General features: G+C 40.2%; 1 protein-coding gene across 3 annotated transcripts in view; it reads left to right on the top strand.

Moving 5' to 3' along the window:
* RGS22 (regulator of G protein signaling 22) overlaps positions 1-26,509 on the top strand; it is a 157,198-nt gene that overhangs the window by 61,754 nt on the left and 68,935 nt on the right. For all 3 annotated transcript variants that reach the window (XM_061604071.1, XM_061604060.1, XM_061604080.1), the window contains one exon: positions 23,326-23,520. In XM_061604071.1, coding sequence (XP_061460055.1) covers positions 23,326-23,520 — 195 coding nt within the window. The remainder of the gene's footprint in view (positions 1-23,325; positions 23,521-26,509) is intronic.

Genomic DNA, 26,509 nt, shown 5'->3' with positions numbered 1-26,509 from the left:
GCCTTCTTCTGATTTCTTGACTATTGTCTCAACTTTGGTTAATGACTGTGCCAAGGTATTGATAATCCTTGACAAGTTCAATGTCCTGGTTGTCAACTTTAAAGTTACATAAATCTGTTGTCATTACTTTAGTATTTTGTAGTCCTGCTTTTGTGCTTTCCTCTTTAACTTTCATTACCATTCATTTCAAATCATTACTGGTTTCTGCTAGTAGTATGGTATCGTCTGTGTATCTTAAATTATTGATATTTCTCCCTCCAATTTTCACACCTCCTTCACCTTGGTCCAATCCCGCTTTCTGTGTGATATGTTCTGCGTAGAGATTAAACAAATAGGGTGATAAAATACACCCCTGTCTCACAACCTTTCCGACTGGGAAACAATCAGTTTCTCCATATTCTGTCCTTACAGTAGCCTCTTGTCCAGAGTATAGGTTGCGCAGCAGGACAATCAGATGCAGTGGCACCCCCATTTCTTTTAAAGCATTCCATAGTTTTTCATGATCTACCCAGTCAAAGGCTTTGCTGTAATCTATAAAGCACAGAGTGATTTTCTTCTGAAATTCCTTGGTCTGTTCCATTATCCACTGTATGTTTGTCAGAGCTTGGAAGTAACTCGTTAGAAATAACGAGTTACTTGTAATTTACTATTTTGCATAACGAGTGGGTAACTTAGTTACATTTTGTATGTAACAGAAAGAGTGGTAATTTCATTACTTTTGAGCTGCAAATGTAACTTTTTTGCGTTACATTTGGACGTTATGGGGGGAAAGCAGGGGAAATCATCTGCTGCTGTGATTGGTGGAATGGTGAAGGAAAGATATGTGCCTCAAACTGGGCTTCTGCACTGTTTAGCTCTTCCCTCGTGCTCTATGGAGGCACGAGGGAGGAAGTGGAGAGTCAGACAGAGCTGGAGGGCAAGGAGGAGTAGAAGGCAGAAGCAGCAGAATGGAAGTGAAGAGCTGTGGAGGTGAGTGTATGTGTTACCCTTTCCAGCCTACTCTCCCTGCCCCCCCCGCTCGTCCTGCCTCCCTCAGCCTGCTCGCCCGCCCCCTCTGCTCTTCCTGGCACCCCCTGCTTGTCCTTGCATTCCCTCTGCTTGTCCTTGCATCCCCTCTGCTTGTCCTTGCATCCCCTCCGCTTGTCCTTGCACCCTCTTTGCATCCCCTCCGCTTGTCCTTGCACCCTCTTTGCATCCCCTCCGCTTGTCCTTGCACCCTCTTTGCATCCCCTCCGCTTGTCCTTGGACCCTCTTTGCATCCCCTCCGCTTGTCCTTGCACCCTCTTTGCATCCCCTCTGCTTGTCCTTGCACCCTCTTTGCATCCCCTCTGCTTGTCCTTGCACCCTCTTTGCATCTCCTGCGCTTGTCCTTTCACCCTCTCTGCATCCCCTCCGCTTGTCCTTGCACCTTCTTTGCATCCCCTCTGCTTGTCCTTGCACCCTCTTTGCATCCCCTCTGCTTGTCCTTGCACCCTCTTTGCATCTCCTCTGCTTGTCCTTGCACCCTCTTTGCATCCCCTCCGCTTGTCCTTGCACCCTCTCTGCATCCCCTCTGCTTGTCCTTGCACCCTCTTTGCATCCCCTCCGCTTGTTCTTGCACCCTCTTTGCATCCCCTCCGCTTGTCCTTGCACTCTCTTTGCATCCCCTCCGCTTGTCCTTGCACTCTCTTTGCATCCCCTCCGCTTGTCCTTGCACTCTCTTTGCATCCCCTCCGCTTGTCCTTGCACCCTCTTTGCATCCCCTCAGCTTGTCCTTGCACCCTCTTTGCATCCCCTCAGCTTGTCCTTGCACCCTCTTTGCATCCCCTTCGCTTGTCCTTGCACCCCTCCAGAGAGGGTGAAAATTGGGAACTGGCAAGAGACTAGGAGGTAGGTGCAGTCTCATACTTCTGTTTGTGTGTTTTGCTTCAGTTATGTGCCTCTCATAGAACGACTCTCACTAGGCAGCAAGAGATGACTACCCCAAGCAACTAATTTGGGGCACCATGCAACAAATTATTAGCTATTTTAATTTTTGGTTGTTGTATATTTACTGTCAGGAGGAGGTACTTGTGAGATTTTCTGCCTCAAATGCCAACATAACTTTTCAAGCTATGGTACTATGACCTTGACTTGGGGGCAGGGCACCATTTGCTCTTCTGCTTCAAGTAGCAAAATGTCTTGGACTGCACCTGCTTGCAGTCATTTCACATACTGGACAACTAACATGGGTTTTTGGTGAAGGGCAAGAGAGAATAAGACTGTTATCTCAAAAACAGTTGTGCTTGAGGAAAAGATGGCAAACATATGTAGAACTGAACTTTTCTGCAATAATATAGACATTTGCATAGGATATTTTTTTCTACTCATGGAATATTAAATCTTTAAGTCCTAAATCCTTTGTCATCCCCTCCCCCTTGCGCACACCCTTTACACTGTCTTTCTCCCTATGCATATAGGTCAAAATGACAACTGGTGTAGTATGGGAACTAACAGAATGAGAGCTGAATTACAACTCAAAAAAGAACTTTCCTGCTGGTGTCTGCTACTGATGTGGGGGGCATTTTGTTAGGGAGAAGTGATGAGAGGGGGTAATTTGCTGCTGAAACTTTTTATCTGCAACCCCTTCGTGGCCACTTTTCCCTAGCTGATGGAGGTCAATAAGGAAAAACATGGGGCATTGCACTGGTAAAGTGGCAGGCATGGAAAACAGCCCTTTCCATCTATCTCCTGCTTCACCTACCCAAATGCACCCCAGCAAATGCTTTGCACATTGACAGCACACATTTAGTTGGTTTTCTGGTATTTGCTGCTGAAAGTGTAGTTCCATGCTGGGTGCAGCTGGGACGTTCTGAGTTCATATCTTACCACAGCCATGAACTCGCTGGATGACCTTCTGGCCACACCCACGCCAGACATTTATGCCACTTTAAACAGTCATGACTTCCCCCAAAGAATCCTGGCAAGTGTAGTTTGTGACGGGTGCTGAGTGTTATTAGGAGACTCCTATTCTCCCGACACAGCTCCAATGTCCAGAGTGGTATAACAGTCAGCCCCTCTTCTCAGACAATTCTGTGACTGGAGTTCTGTGGGGGAAATTGGCCTTTCAGGTGTGCTTTAACTTGGATTCCTGCATTGAGCAGGGGTGTGGACTCGATGACCTTAAAGGTTCCTTCCAACTCTACTATTCTATAATTTTCTGTTAGCTGAGACATCTCTCTCTCTCTCTCTCTCTCTCTCTCTCTCTCTCTCTCTCTCTCTCTCACTCACTCACACACACACACACACACACACACACACACACACACACACACACACACACACACACAGCCACTGAGCATTTCATAACAGAGCATGCTCAGTACTCATTTGGGCTGTTTTGGGAGTCATCCCCTTTCTGTTTTCTCTCTCACTTTTTTGTATACTGCAACACTTGGGGTTCCCTCTTGCCCACTCATACTCCTTATTATGTGTGGTATGGATGGTGATACCATGGCTACATAAGCAACAACACTTCCAGCCTGAGCTTCAGAAATAGAGGGAATGACACTCTGACCAGTTTAAGTGGTTAGTATTTAAATCTGATTGGAAACTGTTCAGTTTGATACAAGGTGGCTATTAAGCATGACCTAAAAGCTGCAATTCCAAGCATACTTACTTGGAAGTAATTCCCATAGCAGTAAATAGGATTTACTTCTGGGAGTATAGAATCAATCCGTAAGAGTCTCCCAGTAGACACCATACATGTAAGCACATGGCTTTTCCCCAAGAATCTTGGGGACTGTAGTTTACTCCTCACAGAGCTACAGTTCCCAGCACCCGTAACAAACTACAGTTCCCAGGATTCTTTTTTGGGGTGGTGGTGGAAATGTGCTTTAAATCTGTCATGTGTATGCAACTTTGGTGAGATAATAGCTGAAGGTAATCAGCCCAAAATGATAACAAATAATCAGTAGGCATTCCCAAAAGACATTCAAACAGTGGGTAAAAAAAAGTGAGAATTACAGAGGCAAACACAGAATGCAGTTAAGCAATAAAGTAATCCAAGAAAGAGGAGACACCTTTGTCTCTGCTCTCTCCCTCCTGAGCCAGGAGGGCAACTCCCAAACCTGAGTGTTGCGCCTCCAAGTTAGTTAGAACTAGGTATGCCTTCCTATCTACTATGTATTTCTATAAATAAAATAGCTTTTCTTATTTTACTAAGTCTTAAGTCTCAGTGATCTCAGTGCAGGGTAAAAGCCTGCCACTTAGGTAAACACACACATTGGCACACACACATCTCAGACTGTTGACAATCTCTGCTAATATCTATACAAATTTACATAACATGCATCACCTGAACTCACATGATCTAGAGTTACCTTAGATCTTGCAACATTTGCAAATGAGAAGCAATAGGGTTTTATATTAGTTCTGATTGTCTGTTGGGCTATCATAGGGTATGTATTTTTTGCCTTTTCTATGGCAAAAACTCCAACTTCAGTGGAATTTATGTGATGTGTTCTAACCATTTGAATGTGGCTAATGAATGCTTTATTCTTTCATCAGAACTTTAGCAGTAGTACTAAAATACTAATAAAAAAGGGAAAGAGAAAAAATACTTTACATACATCATTCAGCTGTATTGTTAATTATAGATATAGATATAAAGGTTAAATGGCATTTTGTCAAAAGTATTTTTGCCTACATTTTATACTTCCTCCTTGGTTTTCCAAGCTTGGCATGGAATGCTTGTCATACAGAATTAATTTGAAATGCTGCATTATCATAATCATCTTCTTCAAAATAAAAAAATTAATGTACTGCCCTCAAGTTGATTCCGACTTATGGTGACCCTATGAATAGGGTTTTCATGAAAGGCAGTGACTGGCCCAAGGTCACCCAGTGGCTATGTGGGGATTCGAACCCTTCTACTACCCCCTGTGTGTGTGTGTGTTTAGTTTTAATATTGTTTTAGGCTACTTAGATGTGAAGCAGCCAAGGCCAGCACCTTGTAGGCATTTTTTTAGAAAAGTAACTGAAATGTAATTGTAGTGATTACTTTTGAGAAAAAGTAAAGTAATCAGTTCCTTTCAGAGCAATTGTAACTGTAATTACTACTTTTTTGGCCAAATAATTGTAACTGTAATTTATTACTTTTTAAAAGTAATCTTCCAAGCTCTGATGTTTGTGATGTGATCTCTGGTGCCTCTTCCCTTTCTAAATCCAGCTTGGACGTCTACCATTTCTCGCTCCATATATTATAAGAGCCTTTGTTGTAGAATCTTGAGCATTACTTTACTTGCATGGGATATAAGGACTAAAAAAAAATGGAAATGTGATGTGGAAATTTGGAGAACTGAACTTAAGTCTGGAAATATGAGAAACCTGAGAGAAATCCATCCTTAACTGGAAGTAAGTTCCATTGAAGTCAGTGGGGCTTAGTTTTAAGTAGACAAGCCTAGGATTGCTGATTTAAAGGATGGTGATGTGACAGGACTTTGAACTGGGGCTCTGTATACATAAGACCATAAAAAGTGCTTTGTTGGATTTCCAACAATAAGCCAGGTACCTCTGAGCACTCATAAGCAGTGCATGAAGATGGCGTCCCCCTAGAGTATGTCTCAGCATCTGGTATTGGAACATAGGAAGCTGCCTTATACCAAGTCAGACCATTGATTCATTTAGCCTGGTATTCTCTGCACTGGGGATGGGTAAACTGTAGTCCTCCAAATGTTGTTGGATTCCAACTCCCATGATCCCTAGCAGACATGGCCAATGGTCTGGGATGATGGCAGTTGTCATCCATGTGGAGGGCCACAGGTTTTCCATCCCTGGTTTACACTGACATGCAGTGGCTCTGCAAGGTTTTAGATAGGGGTCTTACGTAACACTATCTGGAGACCAAAGATTGAACCTGGGAAATTCTGCATGCAAGGCAGATGCTTTACCACTGAATTACAACCCTAGCCTGTTTCTCTGAATGAATATTCCATTTAGCCATCATGCTTATGAATATTGATAGACCTAGATTCCATTAATTTGTTGAATCTTTTAAAAAATGTCATGTAAGTTAGATCTGTCAATCTTAATTTAAACAAAAAAGAAAAGAAAAAGAAAATTAGTACAATTTTGATACTGGGTTAAACTTGGGTATTTGGGACACATTCCAAAGAGAAACTACTTTCTTGGGGCTTCTATCATCAAACTCAGTGGGGCTACTTCTTAATAAGTTGGCAATGGGAGAGGGATGATTCACAGTCAGTGATACAGGTCACTGCAGAAGTATATGTGGTTGCTGTGACTTTCCTCTTTCTCTTTTTCTCCTCCTTAATCTTATTTCCATGTTGGGCCTGGTGGTGACAGCAGAACATTGCACAAAGAGTGTAACTAGAAAATTGCAAAAAGCTATATCTGCATTATCATTAAAAGCAAATACATCAAAATGCAATATATGAAACTGTTCCATTAGCATAACTAACAGCCCAAATGTAACATAGCAAATCAACACATGTGCAGCAACATTTGGTATCATTCTTGAGTTCGCTTTTTATGGCCGCTTTATTTTTTTTAAAAAAATCATTGGAATGCAGATGAGTCTCAAGCTGCATCCAATCAAGACAAGAGGCTGCTTATGGTCACTGCGTTTTTCCAAACTCTGCCCTCACCATTGGCACAAAGTTTAATATGCTTATTCTGATGATGCCTATGAACAGATGAGGAGATTTGAAAAGCATTTTGTCTCTTTGGTTCTATATCAACAATTTACTACCACAGTGCTATAGTGTATTCTGCAGTTTTCTGATTACATGATAAATGGTTTTTGAGGAAGAATTTAGCAATCTGAGAATACCAATTTCTTTTATATTTAGTGTTTCTATCTCTTATTGCTGCAGAGATAAGCTTGAAAATACTTATCAGAAGCCAGATGTGAGTTTCAGCAGGATGTTCAGTGATCAGGGGGTACAGATTTCTGCAGAGATCCTTGGCCTTCCTCCTGAATAGCAGAAGTGAAATGAATTACACAGTATAAACAAATGTATGCAAGTTAGTTCAATTCACACGAAACACAGATTTCCGCTCAAGTTGGCATAGAATTTGGGTTACCTTGGTACAGAATTGAAATATATTTAATGTAGAATATGCATACCCTTGCTTATATATTGCTGTTTTAGTTTGGGATCTTTAAACTAGAAAGCTCTAAGTTAACTTATGCTCTGGAGACCTTAAGAGACTGACTTTTCTATTTAAATTTCCCCCATTACTTTCAAAATTGAAATCCCACCATTTTTAAAACATGATCAAGGAGCTAACAACGATCAGTAAAAGTATGACAATGGAAAATGGAAATGGAAATTGACTGCCTTCAAGTCAATTCCGACTCATGGCAACCCTATGAATAGGGTTTTCATGGTAAGCGGTATTCAGAGGGGGTTTACCATTGCCTTCCTCTGAGGCTGAGAGGCAGTGACTGGCCCAAGGTCACCCAGTGAGCTTCATGGCTGTGTGGGGATTCGAACCCTGGTCTCCCAGGTCATAGTCATTAACCACTACACTACACTGGCTCCCTATAATATTGCTTTAACCATGTGGTGTGGATGCATCCCTGGATGTATATTTACTCAGTCAATATGAGGGAAGGTTAACAGCACAATTGTATGCATGTCTATACAGAAGTAATTCCCACAGAGTTTAATAGACTTACTCATAGGTAGGTATGTGTTGGTCTGCAGCCTGAAGGAGTATATTCCTCAAAAGTAGGGGGTCCCATTGCCAATCCCTGGAGCCTGCTTGCGCTGCTCCTCTCCTTGCTGCTTGTTTTACTGTCCTCTCTCACCGAGAAGTGACAGGAGCAACAGCCAACCTAGGACTTATCTTCTCCCTCTGTGTGGCCAGGTAGAGTGGGGCAGGTGAATGGGCAGCAGCAACACTGGCTCTCTATGACAATACAACAATACAAGAATTAAAATTAATCTAAAAAGCAACATAGCAAAAAGTAGATAAATAAAGCACAGAAATGAAGTATTAAATCTCCAGCGCATGCTGAAAACCTACTTGTTTATCCAGGCATTTCCTGGCTATTAATACTGGTTGTGCTGGACTGCCAGTTACTGTCATAGTTGATTTTCCATTATTGCAAATTGTTTTCGTGTGAATTGAACTAACTTGCATACATTTGTTTATACTGTGTAATTCATTTCACTTCTGCTATTCAGGAGGAAGGCCAAGGATCTCTGCATTATTGCATTACTGTTTCATACTGTTTTTACTGTATGATTTTTATTGTCTGTACACTACTTTTAAATGTTCTAATATAAAGCGTATATAATATTGTGAAATAAAATAAACAATAGCAACTGCAGCAAACAGTCAAAATAGCTCCAGCAATCTCAGTTAATAGTGAGATCCCAAAGACCCCGGTGAAATAAAACAATATTTGCTGTGAAAAGCAAGCAGGTATGGGGCTAAGCTTGCCTGCCTTAGGAGGCTGATCCAATTTTTAGGCATTGTGGCAGAAAAGGACCTCTTGCTCATAGGGATGATGAGGAGTTTGATATTTGTGAATGCCTATACAAAATAATCTGATCCACACCTCTCAGACTCATGTGTGAAGTGTTTGCATGCCTTGGAAAGTTGCAACATGATTTTCAGCAGCTTAAGTGTATCAAAATATGCATTTTGCATATTTTGTATTGCAAAATACATGTCTCGAGACAGAATTTACCTTTAAATGCATATTAAAATAAGTGCTTAAATAAGTGTTTTAAGAGGATTTTCTAAAAAAAAAGGTCACAGATTAATGTAGAGATGGAATGACATGGAATTGCCTGCAGAGGAAAACAATCCATTTGCAGGTGTGGTTTGGATTCAAACCATACCTGTAAATGGTCTAAAAAAAGAGACTCACTGTAACCACCAACCAGCTGATCAGCAGTTTCAGCAAGCCCCTTTGAAGATGTGCTTTCATTGGTGCTGACAGTGTACCTTCAAAGGGGCTCCTTTGACATCATCTGACTTCGTAATGAAGGTGATTGATAGGTGATTACTTTTACTTTATTAAGAATTGCAGGGCCATAGGCCAACACAAGTGCATAAAACAGGTACAGTAAAATTTATATAGATTTAAAACAAAATGTTAAAACAGACAACAACGAATCCCTAACTATTACATGAATACAACCCATCTATTTCATAAGACGGATTATAATTAGCTCGAAGTTTTCGCGCAGCAATTGCGAACAAGGATACATTGTAGGTCACCTCCAAATTGGAGTCAGACAATAGGAAGGTTATTTTGTCCTCTACTGAATTAAGCAAGTAGGTATCTGTCCATTTCCAAAGGAATCTGGATCTGGGATTTTTATAGATTGGACAGTAAAACATTACGTGAGGAAGGTCCTCCGCCATATTAGAGCCACAAATACAAAACCTTTGATCCTTGGGGATTCCAGAGATCCGGCCCTCTGTATCGGCGTTAGGGAGAGAGAAAAAAACGTAGAGCAGTAAAAGCCTGTCTAAGTGTGAGAGGGAGGGGATGTATAAGGTATAAGGAACATTGGTAGTCAAACTTAAACCTCCAAAACCAAGGGGCAACCTTAGAGTTGATTAAAGCTAGTCTGTCTAAATTCATAGAGTGGAGAAAGACAACCTCACGGAGCCAGTTGTTATTTGGAATTGAGGTAAATTCCTGTAGAGAGATATGATATCTATGTATCAGATCATCTAATTTACAACCCCATAAATTGAAGGAAAAGGGGTGATCGAGACAGAGTTTTAGGATTTCCCTGCCTTGGAGTGCATAGGTAGATCTAAAGAATTTCATGAGGGTAAGATGTAAATGTGCACACAGCGGGGGGAGGCCTGTCTCTGCCCGTAGCATTGCTGCTGATGTACCCGGAGGAAGGGACAATAAGCGCCTAAGAAAGTTGTTTTGGATAGACTCTAGGAAGGTTATATTCCTATTGTCCCATCCCCAAACGGAGACTCTGTACATTATCTGTGGGAGCACTTTAGCTTTAAAGATTTTTAAGGCTGGAAGGATCTGATTACCGCCTGTAGACCGATAAAATTTTAGAATAGCACCCACTGTTTTTGCTGCTAATGATTTAATATATTGAAGATGGCATTTCCACGAGAGAGTATCTGAGAAGTATACTCCAAAATATTTATACTCTCGGGACTGCTCTATCTGATGATCTGCCATATGCCAACGGTGGCCTTCGAATCTCTTCCCAAAGACTAAGACTTTCGTTTTATCGTAATTTATTTTCAGCTTTTCTCCAATACAAAAGGACTGTAGGTTTCTCAGCAGCTTCCGTAGTCCAATGGGAACTAAGGAAAGAAGGACCATATCGTCGGCGTACAACAACACCGACACTTTCCTTTGCCCAATGGAAGGTGGAAAATATTGAGGGCCAGATAGAGTGGGGATGATGTTATTTAAAAAGCAGAGGAGCTAAAAGACAACCTTGCTTAACACCCCTCTCTACCGCTATCGGTTCAGACAGAGCTCCAGAATGGTTTGTTCTAACTAAGGCATAGGTGTTATTATATAGAGCTCTAATAAGGAATAAAAGACGAGGGTCAATATTCAAGTTGAACAGTTTAAGCCATAGGGCATTCCTGACTACCGAGTCGAAAGCTGCGGCCAAGTCGACGAAAGCAGCATATAGATGTTTTGTGGGACCGGCGATGCTTTGTTTTGCCAAGAAGTGGAGAGTTAGGCAGTGGTCAATTGGGGAAGAACCTTTTCGAAAGCCGACTTGTTCAGGGTGGATAATCTGGTAAGATTCCACCCAGTCTACAAGCTTATTGAGAAGAAATTTACTGTAGAGTTTGGAGGCAACATCCAACAAACTGATCGGACGAAAATTTGAAGGTATGGAGGGAATCACCTTTTTTATAAATAGGGATAATAATATTACATCTCCACCCTTCAGGTATTATACCAGAGTTGTTTATTCTGGTGAATAAACTTGCCAAGAAAGGGGCCCACCATTCAGGAAACTGTTTGAAAACTTCAGGGGGAAGAAAATCTTCTCCCGGAGATTTTCCGTTTTTCAGTGAGTCAATGAGGAGTCTGATTTCTTGAGCTTTAACAGGGGGCCACGGCAGCGTGTTCGTAATGTCCAGGTCAAAAGGGATGTTATGCGGTGTCGTGGGTGGAGAAAAAAGTCCAAGATAATGGGCATACCAAGTTGAGGCCGGAATGTGCTCCACCTTAGAGGAAGTAATAAAATGAGACCCAGCCTTTACCAATTGCCAAAATTGGCGCTCTTGGTTTTCGGAAATAGCGTTGATTAATCGCTGCCAGCGGGATTCTGCGAAATCTATTTTTTTTTTGTTTGAGAAGGCTTCTATAAGAGGCCTTCTTTAATTTAAAGAGAGAGAGAGATTGTTGAGTCGGAAATTTAAGGGACAGGGAGAGAGAGGCCTTAAGCTTTCTTTTTGCTGTTCTGCACTCTTGGTCAAACCAAGAGCGTGTGTGGTTTTTTCTAGGGGGGGGGCGTTGTTTTTATAGGTAAGGTAAGGCCTAAGTATAGAGAGAACTGTTTGAAAGGCTAATAAGGGGTCTAAAGATTCGTCGAGGACTTCCTGGCGGATTGATTGAAGGGTGTTGCTCCCAAATAAGGATGCAAGAAAAGGACTTAACTTCTCTGACCAATAAACTCTTCTCTCTACCACGGAAGGCCCCGAAAGGGGCAAGAGGGAAATATTACTCTTGGAGATCTTAAGTCTTAGAAGGAGAGGAAAATGATCACTCTCTGTCCTGAGTTCGACTTTAAAATCAGTGATATCCAATAACAGCGTTTGGGACACTAACATGTAGTCAATTAGGCTTACTCCGTGAGTTGACCAGTAGGTATAAGAACCAAAAGAAAGGTCAAATGAGGAGCCATTCAAAATTTCCAGTGTGTGTAATAGGGCAAGTTTGATCAGCAAAGGGCCCTGTTTATTTGACTTTAGGTCTTGCAGGCACTTATGATGAGAGACATTTTGAGAGAGGGGATCCTGATTAGAGGAGTTGATGTTATAGGGCCAAGAGTTGCCTATTCTTGCATTGAAGTCTCCACACAGGAGAATTCTGTCATTCGGGAACTGGGCCTCAAGTTGAGAAAGGGCCTCTTCCAACTTGTCCCATAAAATAGTATAACCAGAGGGTGTATCATAAGAAGGAGGAAAATAAACATTAAAGCAAATCATGGGTTTGTCCCAAAGGCCTCTTATCCTAAGCACCAAACTGAAATTAGAAAGAGTTGAGGAGAGATGTTCAATTGATACATCCCAGGTGTTTGAGATAAACGTGGTAAGACCCCCACTAGGGCGACCCTTCACAAAGTGTTTGATCGCAGGGTTAGAAAAGGGAAGATAGCCTGAGAGAGTCATCCTATCCGGGGAAGTAGCCCACGTTTCTTGTAAGCAAATGATTGTAAAGCTCTTTAAAAACTCTGTAAAATCAGTGTCTTGACATTTATTCTCCCAGCCGTTTACATTCCAGGAGATAATAGAGATGGGTCAGATGGAACTAATCTCATTGAAAAGTGATGAGGGGGCAATACATCCATTTTGGATTGAAGGTACCATTGGGGATTGCATTAGAGGGTCAGCTAAATGTGGTAGAGTGACTGGGGGAGCATTATGATTAAGAGGTGGGCATAAATTAGTGACAAGAATGGGATTGGGAGATCCCCTTTCCTCAGGTGACAGAAAGCGCATTTTCGCCCAGAGCCCTGGGGGATCAATTTTCGCGCGTTTTGCAAGCTCGTAGGAAGAGTTTTCTGGGATAATTCTATCTAAAATAGGGAAAAGGACAGCTTTCTCCATATTCCTCGTGTCTTTCTCTTGAAGAGGGGACTGGGGGGGTGAAGAGCCGTTCACCGGAACTGATTGAACGTCCTGTTGAACATTAAGAATCGGAGGCTGTCTTATTTTTAAGATCCTAATCGTTGGCTCTAAGTTAACAGTAGGTTTAGATCTTTCTAAGGGAGATAAGGTTCGTTGTATGAGGCCGTTAAGATGGATTTGTAAACGATCAAGTCTATCCAGTATCTCATTCTGATTTACCACCGGTAGTGAGCTAAAAGAATCTATGAGTATTAGCTCTTCTGCAGAAAACGAGTGGTTAGAAAACTGCTTTAACAAAGTTGGTTCTGATGTCTGAATAGCTTTAGGGGCCATGTCCTGGCGAGAAGAAACGTAAGCAAGGTCAATTAGAGGTTCATATGGGAGTGAAGAGTTAGACCGTGAGTGGGGAGAAATTCTAAGTAGTGTGGAACTAGTAAGCAGGGGAACAGGCACTGCTCTATTTTTAAAGAATCTATGAATAGTTATTCCTAGATTAGCTGATGAAGATCTAATGGATAACATTTTATGAGCTGTAAGGCAAGAGGAAAAACGAACCAAGGCACGAGCTTTGATACCATTAAAAAATAAGTATTGAATTTGAAGAATGTCTGAAGGGAAAAGTGCCAATTTTGGTTTGAAAAAATTGCAAAAGTAAGTAATGCGTTCAGATTGCGATTGTAGACCAGGGGTTTTTGGGAAATTTTCGAATATTAACTGTAAAGGGATTGATAGGTGGGTGGCTTCATAGGGGTGGGAGAGAAAAGGAAAGGATCTGGCCAACTGGTTCAAATTCCCCATAGAGCAGTGATTGCCAACATGGTGCCCTCCTGATGTTGTAGACAACAACTTGACAAATTGACAACTGTCAATTTTACTTGTTTGTTTCTCATTTTTCAATCTTCAATCTAGTTCTCTACATTTCTGTGACAATTTGTGAATTTTGTTTTAAAAATCCTCAACATTCTGTGTTATTTTCAAGAATATATTCATTTTTATACACAGTTTCCTCACATCTATTCATTTTTGTAAACATTGGCAAAATTCAGATGTGTAAATTTCAAAGGATGACTATGTTTCAGTTCTCATATTGTTTCAGAAAGAGTGAATTTGATAGATTCGGTTTTAAATGCAAACTGCATCAAATTTCTCCTCCATCCCTAACTACAACTACCATATTCTCTGTTGGCCATGCTGGTTGGGGGTGATGGAGTTGGAGTCCAACACTATGTTGCCTACCCCTGCCGTAAGCCCTGTCTTAAAAACTCTGTGGGAAGCATCACAAGAACTTTCTATATGGGTTGGCTTATGGTGGCATGGCCAGGGTTTAGTTTATAAATGGGCATGAGGTTTTATCCTATTGCTAAATGGATACTGTAACTTTACTTGAGCCCTAAGAAAAGTGTGCAGTGCAAGGTAAGATGAGAGCAGAATCTAGTGGGGAAGTCCTCTTGTACAAGCTCTGTAAAAATGAATGGGATGCTGCGTAAGAGTGTCTGTGTAAAACTCTTATTCATTTCATTGTGGCTTGCATGAAAGAACTTCTGAGTGAATTGTGCCCAAAGCCTTTCATATGTTCTCTCTCTGTGTGTGCTTATTATGCCACTGAAAATAAGAACTAAATTTGATTCTTTTTAAGCATTTCTAATTTCTTCTTGAAGGCAGTCCATTTTTCAATTTATTTTATTATTTCTGTTCAAGCTAAAGAAACAAGAATGCATTCCAGGGGGTGTGACACTGTATGTATAGTGAAAGGAATGCACTGTGGTTGTTTTGCTAAAAGTACATATAATAAAGTATAAAATGAATTGGAAAAGGAAAACGACAAACACATGTGGAAATCAGCTCGGGGGTGGGGGGAGAGAAGAAATGCTATTTAGAGGTAGAAAAAATGTAGGGCTGTTATGGGAAATATGTTGCTGTTATGCCAGAGACAATTTTAGATGAAAAGAATTACCACTGTTCTGTGTATGGAAATTAAATTGCTTGAAAACGTTATTGACAACTTGAATTGTGTGTGTATGCATGTACATTTGTGAGTGAGTGTGTTCACATGTTCACAAATATATATCCTAAATTTTGGACATTACATAGCAAAACGCACACTTAATTTTCCCATTTAATTTGAAGGGATTTAATGCTTCTGATTCAGCTAGGTTTAGAAATAAAGACCCGAGGACATGTTTTGTCCTTACTAAGCCAAGACAATGTCCAATTTACTTTTCTGCGTTCAGGATTTTGTACCTGAATGCTGACCTGATTGGGGAATAGGGAGGCTGGATAAATTTACTGTCTCCAGATGTTGTCTTTACAAATGGTATAAAGATGCAAACACTGAGCACAGTCCACATCTGGAATTTGCTTTAGGCCCATCTCTAACTTTAATACATTTTCTATTATGGACAAATATATAGAGGCAATACAGGAAAATGCATTCTTGTTTTACTGGAAAAAACCTGAAGAGATGAAGTCTGACATGCTGTTGTATGTACTGTGACTTTTCTCTGAACATTTCAGGCATTTATAGACACCCTGTTAAAACATTTTTTTCATGCAATGGACAGTATTGTACTTTAATTGTTTGGAGCCCTATCCTATACAAAGGGCATTTAGAAGTTTGACTACCCTATCAAGAGTCTGGAAAGCACAGAGTGGGAAATGAAATGACCATTAATAGTCTTCACCAGTGAGCAAAAACAACACAGGAAATTGTTGCCATCATATGTTCAGACTGATCTCTGTAACAGAGGAGAGCTACAAGATTTAGCTGGAGATAAATAATGTGAGTTTTTTTGTTTTAGTGAGCTGATATTGAAAGTTGTATGGTAGAAGCATTGTTACCTGAAATCTACACCTGGGTCCTGTGATTGTATCTAGTTTTGTGTGGTGCTACATAACTTTCCAAACCAAAGATCTATGTGGGATAAAAGAAAGGGAATGTGTGCACTGGGGAAGTGATGGTGTATCATGCCACCTTTTAATATATATTTTAATTTTTGTTTTGTATGAGCTTGGTTGTACTGTTTTAAACCTCTTCGGATATTAGCTGTTTTGAACAGAAAAATGAGATGCCATTTATGATGGCGACGGTGATTCTTTAAAACTAGGATGAGGAACTTGTGTCCCTCCAGATGCTGGTGGAGTACAGCTGCCGTCATCCCTCATCATTGGCCATGCTGATAGGCCAATGGGAGTTGGAGTCCAACAACATCTGGAGGGCCACATCCCTTCATTAAAAGCTATATTTAATTTATAGCCTTTTTAAAAAAAAGAGGGGCACACATAGGGCTGCATCCAGTGTTAGTTATAGTGGACCCACTGAAATGAATGGACATGACTAATCTAGGCCCATTAATTTCAATAGGTTAACTCTGAGGAGAATTTAGTTGGATACAATCCATACTCACCAATTGAAATTGTCTAAAGTTTGCTGCAACAGTACCAAAATGTATTAAGATCAGCTTTGGAGGCCCTTCTCTGCCTCCCCCCATTGTCAGGGATAAAGTGCATGGCAACTGAAGAGAGCCCTTTTCAGTAGCAGTATGTGTCCTTGGGATGTCCTCAAAGCCAGTCCTACCATTAGACAGAGTGAGGCGCGGCCTCAAGGAGCAGATCCTGGTGGGTGGGGAGTGGCACATAGAGATGTTGAAGGATCAATTGTGTGTGTGCCACATGGCCAGCTCTCTGCCTCCCTGACTAGCCTGCTGCCTCAGATGCTGTGGAGGATGTTGTCCCATCAACAATGTTGAAGTAAGCCTCAACTGCTAGTTCAGTCAGCTTGGAATGGAGAAGGTGCCATCTTGCCTTTGCCATAGGCAGCAAAATATCTTGGGATGGCCTCCGCACACAGATTAACGAGATACCTACATTATTGTTATTTAAGCATCTGGTTAAGACTTTTGTGTTCTCCAAGGCTTGTTAACTGATCTATACTGTTTATTCTGGGTTTATGGATGCTTTTTATTAACTTTGTTGTTGCTACTGCTGTTTGTATTTGCGGTATTTTTATTGTTTTCTGTTTTAATATGTTTGTATGATGCACTGCAGACTCTTTTCAGTGAAAAAATGACTCGTTTTTTTAAAAATAAAAAAACAGGCAAGAAACAACAAGTTATTAAACCCCTGCACTAACAGAATATTTTAAAATGATTTGAATATATGAGCTCTCTTTCCCTGCCTAGAGCCCTCCAGATGCTTTGGGCTATAACTCATATTGGCCTCAGCCAGCATGGTGCTGGAGTCCCACTGAGTGTGTGTGTGGGGGGGGGGTGAAGCAGTGGTGGACATGTTCCTACTTAATGAGTAGGGATCATTAGAAGAAGGGTGTGCAGCTCATTGCATGCAAAGAAGTCCCAGGTACAGTCCCTGTCATCTCCAGTTAGGGCTGGGGACCCAAATAGACATGTTATTTACATTGTTAGCCCTCCTTGCATGGTGGATTTTTAAACCAATAGCAGGCCAATGGTTCCCATGAGAGCTTTCATCCCGTTGCAGACAGCTGGCATGGAGCCCCCTGATCTGATCAGGACCATGGCAGAGGTAAAGGATTAAAGCCCCTCTCCTCCCATGCCATGGTCTCAATCCAGTTCAGGGGCCTTCATACTTGCTGTTTATTTTAAAAAGAAACAAGTATGCAAGGGCTGAAGGCATGGATAAAGATAACATCTAATGTGGCCTTGACAATTGTCTCTCCATGGTCTTTTCAGTCAGTGAAGATAGCACTGAACTAGATATACCAATAATCTGACCCTGTGTAAGGCAGTTTCTAGGTTTGTGCCACTGAGCCATTTGTTGGTCAAATTAGAAGCTTTTCTGTGAAAGAATAAAGAAGGAATACAGGTGGCAGCTTCAGATGACCTGTTTATTGATTTTTTTGCAAGGAGATTAGATTTATTGTGGGGAGGTTAAACAACGTTGTGCCAAGCAAACGCTATCCTATACTTTCCACTGCATTTCCCTTTCACTTTCCTTATTAGTTACAAAAAGTCTATATTTTTGGCGGCAGGGAGCAGGTTTGTTACACAAGAGCTCCAGATCAACTTTAATTGTACAACTGAATTTGCTGGTATGTGATTGAATCTCAACTGAAAATAGTGACGTTCTGGAAGCACCCTAAATCTGAGCTTTTCAAGTAGCCTTGTTTATAGCAATTGCTATGCAAAACGCAATGCTCATCATGTATCAAAATTTAAGGATCGCTGCTCTATGCAATGGATATTAATGCCTGTAGAATACTTCTGTAAATAATGGACATGCAGTGTTTGCCACTTTTCCTGTGAATAAAACAAGATAATGTCTCACACACACACACACACACACACACACACACACACACACACACACACACACACACACACACACACACACACACACACACACACACACACACACACACACACACACACACACACACACACACACACACACACACACACACACACACACACACACACACACACACACACACACACACACACACACACACACACACACACACACACACACACACACTGGTGAGAGAACATTTCCAGCAAGTAAAACATTTTTTCTTTCTTTCATCCTTCCTTTTCTCAGCTGTTATGTGTTGGTTTATGAATCATAGGAGGGCAATCAATTTAGCCTTGAAGCTGCCTAGCTCAGCCTGAATAAAATAGCTAATCCCCTTCTAAGAATTTTTTTTATAGATCTGGCATTGTTTAAGGTCTGTTCAGTTATTTGCTGACATAGTTATTTATATGTAAAAAGTGTAGCTCACATTAAAAATTTGATGCAACTATAGCATTAATCTTTCATAAATCTTCCAAGATTTGGTAGAGTTGTGTGTCTAACTATAAAATCTCATTTTATTTTACAGTCAGGTAGGGCACAATAGGAGATGGGGTATATTATGTAATTTGCTTTCTTTTACCTCTACATAGTTTTCATCATTTTCATTTTCTTTTTTTTTTTTCAATAATTTTTATTCAGATTTTCATAAAACATACAAGACAAAATCATAAAACATTCAAAGACAAAAAACAAAATCAAAAATAGTTAAACAAAAAGAAAAAAAGAAAAGAAAAAAAAAAAACAAAAATAAAAAATAAAGAGTAAAATATTGACTTCCCATTTGTCAAAGATCAAATCAGTTATAAGTCTATAATATATAACAATCCTGTCTCTTAAGTCATATTATAAAATCACTTTCCTCCAGTAGTTATCTTACTTAATCATCAAATCTCATAAACATTACTTTATTCTTTCCACAAAAAGTCAAAGAGAGGTTTCAATTCTTTAAGAAATATATCTATCAATTTTTTTTTCCAGATAAGCATATCGATTAATCCATCTCATTACTAATTATGATAATCTTGTTGTCATAACCATAGTCAAAATAAACATTTCAATTAATCCATCACATCAGAATCTGTTAGGTTCAGTAATTTCAGTAGCCATTGTTCTATTATCCCTATTAGTTCCATTTTCCATCTTCCATCTTCAGTAGTCTTGTTAAGTCCAGTAATTTCAGTATCCAATCTTCCATTATCAGTATTCCATAATAATCTTGCTGTCAAAGCCATAGTCATATAGTAAGAGTCTGATGGGAATTACCTCTATCCCAAATATTTTCTTGCCATCCATTCTGAATAGGTTGCTGAAATACTGCTGTAAAATCATATCTCTGTTCTTTTTTTCAAAATACACTGGGTCATCTCTTGAAAGTTTTTCCATTGTCACATGGCTGCAGTTAATTCCATAGATTTTCTCTATATTGGGCTCCATCACATCATTCCAGTCCAGAAGATTATCCATGCCATTGATAACTTTATCTCTAGAATCTTCATTAATTTCTTCAGAGATAACATTGAGTTCCAAACAATAGATTTTATTTCTAAAGTCCATAGACTCCAAATCTTGTTCCTGTTCCACGTTTGTTCCAATCTCCGGGATCTCCTCTCTCACAGGGACCCCTGTTCCAGTCTCCAGGGTCTCCTCTCTCACAGGGACCCCTGTTCCAGTCTCCAGGGTCTCCTCTCTCACAAGGACCCCTATGTCTTTAATCTCCTGTGTCTCCAAACAATAAATTTTGTTTCTAAAGTCCATAGACTCCAAATCTTTTTCCTGTTCCACGTTTGTTCCAATCTCCGGGGTCTCCTCTCTCACAGGGACCCCTTCCAGGGTCACCTCTCTCACAGGGACCCCTATATCTTTAATCTCCTGCTTCATTTTACTCAATTCAATTTTCAGCTCCTTACAACCCTGTCGCAGGTTTTGTTTCGTTATCTCAATCTCATCCATTATTTTCTGAAACATAGTTATTTCCAGCTTCTCAGCCACTTTCTTAATTGCCATTTTAAAAGAAAAATATAGGAAAACCACTTCTTATTTCAGCAACAATTGGGTTAATACTCCAAACTTGGTGACATCACAGTATAAACAGAGCAGACAGCCTTATCTCTCCATGCTAAAGTAAACAAAATGCAGTTCCCAGGATCGAAACAATTAATGGCGGTCGTCAGAAAACAGATTCGTCAAAATAAAATAGACCAAAAAGAGAGTAGTCTCAGACAATATAATATTCTTCAAAATAAAAATCTGGAATAGAAATCCCTCTTCTGTGTATATCTTTAGAATGCAAATCCAGGACAGCTTTTTGCAACAAAAACAGAGATAAGCTATTAATTAGTGAGTAGCAGAGAGAAGTTATGGCTCCCCAGTGAGATGTCAAAAACCGATCAATCTGGCAAATCTCTTTTAAACAGCAACAATTTAAGTCAAGTAAAAGAAAAATATAGAAAGAAGGGTGCTTGCCTGTTAGTGCGTTCTCTCTTAGAAGATAAGATGAACGTTCGCTTTTCCAGATAGAGCTTGTTGTTAAAAATCCGTCCCACCTTCGTCGGCTGGACCTCGTCCCATAAATTAATGAGATCTGGTCGTCCCAACAAAAATAGGCTTTGAGGTTAATCTCTTCGTTTCTCCCTACCCGGGAGAAGTTTAATCAGTCAAAAAAAGAAAAAATCTGACTGATATATCTGAATAAGCTTCTTTTGAGGCAGGAGCCCGTCTCAAAAGCAGGCACAGGCTAAGTCACCCTTCCCGGAAGTCCATCATTTTCATTTTCTATGCATGTCATATTAAGATTACCTTTGTTAAAATAAATCTATTAGTGTTTGAAATGGAAATGGACTGCCTTCAAGTCAATCCCGACTTATGGCAACCTTATGAATAGGGTTTAAGCTGTTAAGCTGTGTGTATCAAAAAAACTATCCAAGTTTCTGTTCTGGAGCAGTGGAGGAGATAAAGGGGGATATCTTGGAATACTTGCCAAAAGTCTAGTTGTCACATATTCTGACTAAAGGGCTTGTGCACTCATCATCATAAGGGGTAAGTAAACCCTAAAATATTTACCCCTTAGTTTCTGGGGTTGTGAAAATTATGAATGTAATTCCAATCTTTTTCTTAGTTTCAAGAGCTTACACAATACACTTATAAGGGAAAGCAACTCTCTTTGTTTCAAACCCTTAGGCAGAAAAGTCCAATCTTGGGGACAGTTTAGTGAGTACTCACCATTCACCCTCATTTAAACAATATCCATGTGTTTAGAGCGGGAACAAATTAAAATTAAAATTGTGCATATACTAGATTTAGGCCGGTTGATCCATAGGCAATGAATGGTTGCTAAGATGACCTGCTTTTCAGATATCCCATCTGAAGTTAGTTAGCTCCCATCCTAGTCCCACTATTCAAAATTGCCTGACATATACTGCGGAATAGATTGATAGAGCCTGACACTGATTTTATGATCTTATGCCCTCTACGTTAAATCTTACCCTTGTAGTCCCCTTTAGTACCACTCCCTATATATGTGTGTGTGTGTGTATTGTATTTTAATTGTATTTTATGTATTTTAATTTATTTTAATTTTTTTGTGATTTTATTGTTTACAATTTTATTACGTATGTGTTTGATTTTATTTTTGTAAGCCACCCTGAGTGCCCTGTTATAGGGTAGAAGGGCGGGGTAGAAATATTTTAAATAAATAAAAGTAAGTGTCACAGTAACCATATTTTGTAGCTGACAAGTGGTGAAACACAATAGTTCATTACCTGAAACTGAGACCTGGTTCCCAAATGTATATACATGACTTGATGAGCTGAGGCATGCCTGGTCTACATGTGACAGGATTAGGTGGCAGAGTCCACAGTTCAGCTTTCACCAACCTGATGCCCTCCAGATGTTTTGGACTACAACTCACTTCTGGGACTTTTGGGGGTTATAACCAAAATATGTGGGGGGCATCAGGTTGCCGAAGACTGCCTTAGGTAGTAGAATGGGCTTTACCACTTCAGACCATAGGTAAAAGTTACTAATTTTTAATGCTCCCACATGTAAAAAAAACATTTTGCTAGTAAAAAAACAACCTTGCACATAGTGCAGAAATATTCTAGCTCAGGGTGCTAAAATGCACAGGAGCCTCCACAGATACAAAAGGCTCACCACTTCAAACAGTTGCCTTCTATAAGTTGGAAGGTGATGAGAATGACTTGTGTGTGTGTGCATGCGCACATGCACGTTCATCCCTACTGCCCTCCCCTTTATGTCTTTACATTTCATTATTAGTAATGCCTGCATAGGGCTAATGATCATTATGTAATTAACAGTGACTATACACAAACCATCTGTTGATGATGCAAAAAGTGTGTTCAGGCATTTGTGTGAAATGTGAATGCTCCAAATGTGGATGGGGGCAGGGATGTGCATGTAAGCCCCACCCCCACTGTCTTCACATATACCATACTCCCCTTTGGCCCCTGTTGTTCCTCAGGGCTTGTGTCCCTCTCCACACTTCGAGCTTTCACACCAAATTTTCAGAGCCAGTATGGGAGACCAAGGTTTGAATCCCCACTCATCCTTGAAGCTCACTGGGTGACCTTGGGCTAGTCACTGCCTCTCAGCCTAACCTACCTCACAGGGTTGTTGTGAGGATCAAATAGGGAGAGGAAAACGATGTACTCCACCTTGAGCTCCTTGGAGGAGAGTTGGGATATAAAACTAACTAACTAACTAACTACCTAACTACCTACCTAACTAACTAACTAACTAACTAACTAACTAACTAACTAACTAACTAACTAACTAACTAACTAACTAACTAACTAACTAAATAAATAAATAAATAAATAAATAAATAAATAAATAAATAAATAAATAAATAAAAGCAGTAAGAAATACTACCTGTGATGGGTCATTCACACATGCATGTCAGGTAATGAATGCACATATGTAAACCAGCCTTAATATTAGTGAATGCATCATTTAATCTTGTCTGGGGGAGGAAAGCAGACATTTTTGATAAACAGTGTAAGAAGGGAAGGCAGAGAGCTACAGGAGATACTGTCTTTTGGAATCAAACTAGAGCTAACACTGAAGAAAACGCAAATTACAAGTGTGCCTTTAATATATATATATTTCCTTCTTAGACAAATGTATTATGTCTGTTAGGATGAACACTTAATTATTTCTTTCTCTTTTCACCTAACACAGTTTCTTTATGCCAATTACATTGCCCCTTCTGCCAGCATGGATATTGGACTACAGCAGATTACAAAAAATGAGATTAACCAGAAAATGGAGCCACCATTTGAGGATCTTTTTGACCCAGCAGAAGAATATATCCTCACCCTCCTCTTAACTCCATGGATGAAGATGGTGGAACAAGACAAAGATACTTATGGGAAGGTAATTTAAAAGTGAATGGTAGGAGGTGACAATGATGGAAGCTGTTTGTTGTAAACCTGCCATCAGCCCCTTTGTTGTGCCAGTGGCTAAGCTGTGGCATCTGAAGTCCCTGGGTTCATGCACTGTTGAACCATGGTTGCCAGGTTGTGTAAGGAGGAAATCCAAGGGCAGCAACCCCCATGTTGCCACAAAATATTTCAGTCAAAAGTTGAACTTTGTGTTTCAGCATTTTCCATTCAAATGTTTTGTTGAGACCATACAGCAAACAAATAAAAAGTAGCTTCCATAGTTATACCATTCCATAAAAATCATAGAATCATAGAATAGTAGAGTTGGAAGGGGTCTATAAGGCCATCCAGTCCAACCCCCTGCTCCATGCAGGAATCCAGGTTAAAGCATACCTGACCATCATTATAACCATCAACTACATTTCTAGCCAAAGTATTTATGCTGCAATTTTATAGAAGCAGAAACAAGGGAAACTACCTCAGCAGGTATATTTCAATTTTTGCCAGCCAATAACATGCTCAACTTTCTGTTCAATAGACGAAATAATTAGTTCTGGTATGAAGCTGGGCCAGGTATTTGGGCCTTTTGTCCATATACGTGCCACATTCAAACAAATAGCGAGGAAGACCTTCCACTGCTGTCCCCACAAATGTCAAGTCATTTCTTGGGGGGCTGCAGCGTGTACAAAAGTACTTTCCTAAACTTGCCTTCCAGTAATGTTGGCCATTTTCCAGATCATCTTGTCTGGTAAGGTTTAGGCCAATTATTTTTTTATAGTATTCAACATGTGAAGTGATATGGTCAGCACATATCAGCACATTTTGGACTTTCCCAGCTCAACATGTCATGTCTTCATTTATGACTGACGTAACTAGGACAGCTTTCAAGCCATAGCTGGGAGGCAGTTGTCACTGGCACAGTGTGTGAAACTGCACATGGGCCCACCTTTTAGTGGGGTTATCTTTTAGCCCTCACTATACAATGGTCTTAGAGGGAAATCTACATTGTCTGCTGCAAGAACTTTGAGCAGGCTAGGGAAGGCATGAGCAAAAATGTTAGACTGAAGTCCAAATGTGGACCTCTGATCTTTGTTACCTAGACTTATTCCACAAGTTAAAAATGCACTCTGAGATCACATCCACACCATATAATTAAAGCACATGGCTTTCCCCAAAGAATCCTGGGAATGGGTGTTGGGAATGGATTTCTTAAGGGTGCTAGGAATTTTAGTTCTGTGATAGGTAAACTACAGCTCCCAGAATTCTCTGAGGAAAGTAGTGTGTTTTAAATCTGTTTTCAGTGTATGGGGTGGATGTGACCCAAATTTAGCTAACTTGTGTACTGCAACATGAAAGACAAAAAGAAGAGCAAGTGTTCCAGCAAGGAGCTGGGTGTAGTTTGGTTGCCTTGTTGAAAGTCAGCAGGCAAAAGAGCAAGAGGAGAGGAGAAACAGCATGGAGAGAGAAGTGGAAGGCCTGTAGCTAGGGATCTAAGAGGAGGAACAGTCAGGAAACTACACCCAATGCTGCATTGTATGAATGTTTTCCATAAGCAGTATCTGGTGATAGCTGCCATCTGGACCAGAAGTTCATATGAAGGAAGGAGGAATTATTTCTTTCTTTGAAGGATGTTGTTCCTATCAAAATTATCCCCTCGAAGGTGTGGGAAGTGTACGGGTGCATGTCTCTTACCCCCCTAAAGGGCAAAAAGCAATGTAGAGGAGGTGATTTTTATTTGAAAAATGACCTTCAGGAAAGAGTTCTGCCTCCATATGAACTTCTGATGCAGACTGTAGCTGTTCCAAACTGCAAAGGCTTTTGATCAAGGGCAGTATTAAACTAAATAACTGTGAGTGGAACAACTTCCATTTGTGCAACAGAACTTTCCCCCTCTCCATGCCCTTTGCATGCTCCATACCATCCTCAAATGTGCTCCAGAGGGTTGGGGGAACCTCAGTACAGATTTAGGGGGTGTGGGGGAGGGGAGGGGAGAAAGTCCCCTTGTGCAAGCGGAAGTTGTTCTGATTGCACAAGGAGTTACTTACCTCTGTTTTGAATTCAACCCCCAGACTTCAGCTGCTTTGAATAAGAATCTGGAAAAATCCACAAGAGTGAGCATCATGTGTAGTTGATTTAATCAATCAATCAGTCAGTCAATCAATTAATGTAATGTGTTTATTTATATGTTAAAATTACTACTGTTGAGATTTTAATGTTTTAATGTATTTGTATGTTTTTATTCTGTACGTCGCCCAGAGTGGCTGGACAACCAGCCAAATGGGCGACTAATAAATCTAATAAATAAGATAAAATAAATAATAAAATTAAAATATAATACTCACTTTAAAGCAAAATTTCCAGAGCAACTAATAGTACATAAATTCAAACAAACAAACAAAAGACAGCCACTCCAAAAACAATGACAATGTTTGAATGTCATGATAAACCATGTTTTATTGTACAGAATGAGCCTGGGTGACTCTCAGGTTCGAGAGCTTTCACCTGCCCTGCTCCTTCTTCGGTGTAGCTGTAAGGAGGAGTTCAGAAACATTCACTTCCATTTTCTATTGCCAAAGCTTGCCATGACATCTAAACTCAACAAACTGTGATTAATCCTAAATTTGGTTTATTTGAAATAAGCCAACTTCTTCAAACATTGGGTTATGAAGCTGGCTTCTTTCCACAAACCATAGGTAAGATTAGCCACAGTTTGTGAGGTTTGGACAGCACATTAAATTGTAGTTAGTAAAAAATGGAAGTGAAAAATTCCGCACAGCCACACTGAAGGAGGAAAGGGGAAGGTGGAAGAGTGCTTAGGTTCATTCCCATCATTATGGTTTATTGTGAGTCTGACCTCCAAATACAGCCAATGTCTAAAAACTAGCAGCATAAAACAAGTCCTTATCAGATCTAAAAAAAAGTTTAAAATGCATGACCAAATAAAATGGTCCTTGCTTCAAGCTTGAAAAGATAGAAGTGCC

This window comes from Rhineura floridana, chromosome 1, assembly GCF_030035675.1.
Source record: "Rhineura floridana isolate rRhiFlo1 chromosome 1, rRhiFlo1.hap2, whole genome shotgun sequence".
Lineage (NCBI taxonomy): Eukaryota > Metazoa > Chordata > Lepidosauria > Squamata > Rhineuridae > Rhineura > Rhineura floridana.
This window is presented reverse-complemented; position numbering and strand designations above follow the sequence as displayed.